This window comes from Cibotium barometz, chromosome 58 (genome assembly GCF_041138505.1).
Source record: "Cibotium barometz isolate CiBa-2024 chromosome 58, ASM4113850v1, whole genome shotgun sequence".
In the NCBI taxonomy this organism is placed as follows: Eukaryota; Viridiplantae; Streptophyta; class Polypodiopsida; order Cyatheales; family Cibotiaceae; genus Cibotium; species Cibotium barometz.
In genome coordinates this window covers 11,162,374-11,168,526 of record NC_141103.1, presented here as the reverse complement: position 1 = coordinate 11,168,526, position 6,153 = coordinate 11,162,374, and the positions used below count along the sequence as shown (strand labels likewise).

General features: G+C 37.6%; 1 protein-coding gene across 1 annotated transcript; it reads right to left on the bottom strand.

Moving 5' to 3' along the window:
* Positions 1-414: 414 nt before the first annotated feature.
* On the bottom strand, positions 415-1,233 carry LOC147605893 (cyanovirin-N homolog). The gene is made up of 2 exons (XM_086792638.1): positions 1,096-1,233; positions 415-859 (listed from the first exon to the last, which is right to left on the bottom strand). Exons 1-2 carry the CDS (start codon positions 1,180-1,182, stop codon positions 554-556), a joined length of 393 nt encoding a protein of 130 aa, XP_086648764.1. The 5' UTR covers positions 1,183-1,233; the 3' UTR covers positions 415-553.
* Positions 1,234-6,153: the final 4,920 nt, after the last annotated feature.

Here is a 6,153-nt window from a genome sequence, read left to right as displayed (position 1 = left end):
AGAAAAGTTTTGAAACAAGCATCGTTAATCAATTTTAATTTCAATGCTTTCAGGGTTTTTTATATGTTCATTTCCACCGAAAGATGTTGAAAATAGGATTGCATGTAATAGTGAAACATTCTATCAACAATCACTTCGATTGAGACCAATTTGACTTTTATGCTTGCACTTTTCTAAGAGTGTGGATTTCCAAGGACTTTGTGTCTTCTTCTCAATTTGTGTGATAACTGAGTACATTTTGAAAACGATATATCCATGCCAACACATCCTCTTCGATAATCTGGAAAAAGCTTTCTGGGCGGACCTTTGGATCAGTTTTGTGATGAGGATACAGCTGCCGAGTTTAAACAACGTTTATTAGTGATTGATTAGTGTGCTTATCAGATTTTCTTTTATTTTCACTAAACTCGGTACTGATTCAAAATAAACCAGGCTCTTATTTAGAATTTGCAGCACGGTAGAGACAACATAGAGGAGGAGGAGGAGAGCTGCGAGTAACACTGGTTGTGCCGTGTTCTATCCTACATATAGGTGGCAGCGGTGTGCCGATACGCTAGACACACGAAACGAGGTAGCCGTTGTTATTGCTGATGCAGTTATCGAGGTCCAGGCTGGTCTGGATAAGGGCACCGCCGTCGTTCTTACAGTTGGCGGTGAGGGTGTGTCCCCCGCTCAGGCCTATGTTTGAGCAAGTCGCTGCGAAGTCAGCACCGGGGCACTGCAGGTTGCCATTGTTGTTGCTCACATGCTGGTTCAGGTCGATGGATGATGTCACCGAGTTGCCGCTCTCGGACGCGCAGCTGGCCGTCAATGTCGACCCGCTTAAGCCCTCGTCGGCGCACGATGCTGCGTAGTTGCACTGCACGCATAACAACATACAATATTTGATCATGGCCTCTCCAACCAGCCTACAGCTACCATATACGGGAAAGACAGAGAGAGCAGTTCTACGCTAATAAGATTTAGGGTACGACGCGCTCATGAGGATTAGAACGAGACGAGAAGTTTTCATTTTTTTTTAAATAAAAAATGATTTGAACTTGTAACTATGCTGGAAACGAGAATAACAAGGAGAAAGAAAAGCTGTCTTCTTACTGATGCAGTGACGCGTAAACCCCCAGCCACAGCTAGGAGAAAGCACAGAAGTAAGATGTGAGCAGGCGATGAGAATAAAGCAGCCATAATAATAATTGCTAATCAGCTTGCTCTTTCGGAGAAGGAGAATAGAGTGGCAAGCGTCCCCGGTACCTTTTATAACCCAAGAATAACGCTTTTAGGTCTAAGATTTAGGAGACGGTCAATATTTCCGTCTAGATTTAGTTTGTCGGCCATGTCTCCGTTTGACAATGTACACAATCAGGCAAAACAAGGGGCGCCCTCGCGCGGCGTGCTATTCACGAGAATAAAATATATTATTCACAAGAATAGCGAAGCCTCAGGGTGAAGGTACACAGAAAGGGAGAAATAAAATAAAAGCTCCATTGAAAGAACAAGTGCTAGCTTTCAAATTGAACAAGGTTATGAATATATTATTCACAAGAATAGCGAAGCCTCAGGGTGAAGGTACACAGAAAGGGAGAAATAAAATAAAAGCTCCATTGAAAGAACAAGTGCTAGCTTTCAAATTGAACCAAAAAAAACATGTAAAACATGAGAACCAGCGACTCAACACCGGTTTTGAATAACCCTGAATGAAGTAGCACACCAATCTCTATATGGGTCGTAGAGAGTGTCTATTGAGATTATGAAACCATCAAGTATTGTAGCCCTAGCGAAACTCCAATCTCTATATGGGTCGTAGAGAGTGTCTATTGAGATTATGAATCACAGAGATATTTTAGTCAAAATCAAACTTGATTTTCCCCTTGATTCTATGTAATCAAAATTGATTTGCCCCTTAATTCTAGTACTCTACTATTGACTCCAAAATTGGTTATTTTTTGCATTAAAACAAAGAAGTTCTTTGCTAACTGCTTTAGTTAGCACTCACAAATCAATCTCAAACTTGTCCATTAGAGGTTGGATTTGAGATTGTCTTTGTGGAATTGTCTTATCATTATTAGAGGCCAGGTTTGAGCTTGTCTTGATGGAGTTGTCTTATCATTATTTTAGGTTATTCAAATTTTAATCCTCTTTCAAAACCTCTCTTTAAGGAAAGGTACATTCAATGAGCTACTTGGTTCATATTTTCCATCTTCCCGCGCAAAGCAATAAGAGTTGGTGAAGATCATTTTTGAGCCCAAAAATAATATTGTCGAAGGAAATCCTAAACCTCTATACTATCGTTTTGCAAACGCACAAGGTTTTTCTGAAATTTTGAGCACAAATATGCACTTGCATGATGAAGCCATGTAAAGCATCATTGTACTAGGGATGAGACAATGCACAACAAAGTGATGAGATAAGACCTTCTCTCATTCTCACTATGGCATCCAATTCATATCACTTTAATGAGACAAGAGTTATGGAGCATGGTTAATGGTTAATGGTAAGAAGGAGAAATCCACAACTAGAGATGATAAAGAACTCTATATTATATCACTTGCTTTAGTATCGTATTCATCATATTTATGATCTTGATTCATTCTTCGATGCAAGGGAGCTACAAAAAATGTTTGGGGCTAAGAGAAATATCGTATTCATCATATTTATGATCTTGATTCATTCTTAGATGCAAGGGAGCTACAAAAAATGTTTGGGGCTAAGGGAAATATTTGTAAGATAACTCTAAGATAACACTTAAAAGTGAATCTTTTCGATTAAAAATGAAACCCTAAGACTTTTTATAGTTCTATGGTGAGGATGGTGCAGAGAGCATCTAAATTCCAACATCATCTGAATCCCTTTATCTCTAAGATTGGACAAGGTCAGCACAAACAAGTGGTATAGGGTTGTCGACTGTATCCCTTACTATTGGTTGGCGAGAATGATGGCATTTTCATCACTATCTTCTGTGGATTCTGACCCATAATGGTCCTACATAAGAGATAAATGTTGTTTATCACAGAACCATGGCAAGATTTACAGCATCTTCAATATTAAATTGAACATTCTGAAACTACAAAGTTGTTGCCTTCAATTTTGTGCAATACTTTGGAACATGTCCATAGATATTACAATAAAGAAATGGTGTCGGCCTTGTAAATCTTTTTCTAAGAGACTTTACATTGACCTAAATGTGCATTCAGAACACCAACAATGTCCACAAGAGTAGAAGTTTCTAACAATGGTTTAGGTGTTGGCATTGAAATCAGAAAATTTACTGCTTTAAAAACCATACATCTACTTTCTCTTCCATCCTTTGAGCACTATTATTAGCCTTGTGGGAAAGCTTAGTAGTGTAGAACTAGGAATCCAATTTGCTTCTATCCTTTGAGCACTCTAAATACCCCATGAAATGTTGGAGGACCACGATCCATTAGTCTTCTAAAAATATCATGCTCCAATTGGGGTTTTTTAAAAAATAATTTCATATTCTCATACATAGACAGGTCTGCCCTCAAAAGCAATTGGTGTAATTTAACTGAAATTTGAGCTATAGATTCACCTTCAGTTTGCTTTACTGGTTTTAAAAGCTCATAGTAGGATACTTAGCCTTCGATAGTAAGTTTTAATGGTACTCACGTCCTTAAATTATCCGTCAAAACGATCGTCAAAATAGCCTTCTATATACAAGTCCAAAAACGCATCAAAATTTGCGTTGATGTGATACGACTATAGAGAAGTCCATAAAAGGATCCAAATCTTTTTCGTTTGGTGTGATGCACTAAAAAAGAATGAGAGTTTAGCACCGAAAATAGTAGTGCTTTTATAACTAGAAGGGTACGGAGATGTCAAGCCTATATCATTGCTAAACACACTGCTATGTTCGCTGACAGCATCACTGCTCACAGCACACAAAATAGCATTGCTCAGCAGCGATATTGTGCTACTCAACAGGGAAAGTTCTGCATAATTAAAAAAATTTGGGACAGAATGGGGAGTCTGCACAGGACTCCTCAATCTGCGCCAGCTCTTTTTTTTCTAATATAGACATAATAAAACTAACATAACTTCACATCATGGACGAGTGTAATGTAAAACTTGAAAAATACCAAAAAGAAAAGACATTTGCAAACCATGGTTTTAGGATTGTCAAAATTCAATTACAATACTTAGCGAAATTCCGTAAGTGTATGTTTCAAAAAAACTCATATACAAGATAAAGCGTAATAAATACCTATGGATCTAGAGGCTATCTAGATCTCAGGCTGTGAGATTCATATTGTTTCTTTTGCAGCTCTAGCTCCTTCGCTTCTCACATTTCCATTACTACCACCATGGACATTTGCACCATCGTTTATAGTTACATGAGTCTAAAACACAATAAAACTAACACAAGTGAGAATCAATTTTGTAGAAACAAAGAGATTTAGGGTTTAGGAATGTACTTACTTGACATGCTTGCCATGCTCCTCCAGAAATAACAATATATCCTTCATCTTGCACCCTATCAAATAGAGCTTACAAACCTCGTTGTAATGTAAAATCATATTCCTCTTGCATAGGAGACAGTCCATTACTTCAAGCTATAGACATATAAATAAATGAATATTTTAGAAAGTTGTTATTTAAGATAACCTTCTTTAATTAAAAGATAAGATAAAAGTTGAGGCTAATATATACTTACAAATATTATTGGGATATCGACTCCTCCTTCACGTATAACATCACGCCTCAAGTTATTTGCCATCTATCCCAAGAAAAAACATAAATACTTTAAACTCTTATGCATAGGAAGCTACGGGCATGCATAGGAAGCTACCGACATGCGTTGGATGATACCAACATGCATTGGTTTCTATCGGCATACGTAGGTTGCTCCCGGCATGCATTTGTTGCTACCGACATGTATAGGAAGCTACCGGCATGCATTTGTTGCTACCGACATGCATAGGAAGCTACCGGCATGTGTCGGTGGCTACCCGAATGCATTGGTTGCTATCCGCATGTGTTGGTGGCTACCGGCATGCGTAGGAAGCTACCGAAATGCGTAGGTTACTGCTGGCATGCGTAGGTAGCTACTGGCACGCATAAAGCATGGAGCATGGAAAAATAAACAAACCCTAATCTTAAAACCCTAAACTTACAAACACTATAACATGTAAAAGCATAAGAAAAGAAACATATAAGAAAAAGATCTCTTACCTTTTTTAAGGCTTGTATGTGTCGAAAATCTACAAAATCAAACCAAAATAAGAAAAAAATATATTAGTAAAAGACCCTAATCTTGAAAGCCCTAAAATTTATAAACCCTATAAATATGTAAAAGCATGAAAGAAGAAATATACAAGAGAAAGAGATCTCTTGTGAGGCTTGTATGTGTTGAAAACCTACAAAAATAAACCAAGTCAAGAAAAAAAAACTTTAAAAAAAATCAAGATCTCTTACTATATGAATCTTTAATGGAGAGCTCTTAATTAGGGAAAAGGAAGAAAATAAAAACTCAAAAGAGAGAAAAGAGAAAGGAAATACTTAAAAGATAGCTTTCATGGAAAGCCTATTTGCATCGGAGATAAATGAAAACAATAGACATACCTTGCTTGAGCTTGAGGAGATAGGGTAGTAGAGGTAGAAGTGATAAACAAGGCAAAAACCTGCAAAAAAAAACTCAGAGTACAAGTTTATTGTATTCAAAAAAGATGAATTTTTGCCATATTTTTTCTCTCATCTTTATATATATATACTTGCACAAGTAAATAAATCCTAAGTCTATTTCCTCATATATATTTATGCCTAAGAAATCTTTTTTCTAAAAGTCTCCTTTTGCACCCAACCTACTATGCCCTATCCTAGCTATGCTATGATACTACTCTATATATTATTTACACCACCATATTGTATTTATTAGAATTCACACCTAATAGATACAAAGGCCATGCTATACCATATATTTATGCTATATAATATCATTGTTTCTCCCTCGTTATCAATCTCCACTCTCCCATCCTCTTTTTCTCGACACCACCTTGTGGGGCCCACATGGGCCCACACACGCCGATGTGTTTACATGGGTCCCACTTGTCCCATACGCATGCTGGAAGCTCCCTCCTCACACCCTCATGCATAGCCTCTCCACCCGGGCCCACGATAATAGGACATAACCTAAGCCTC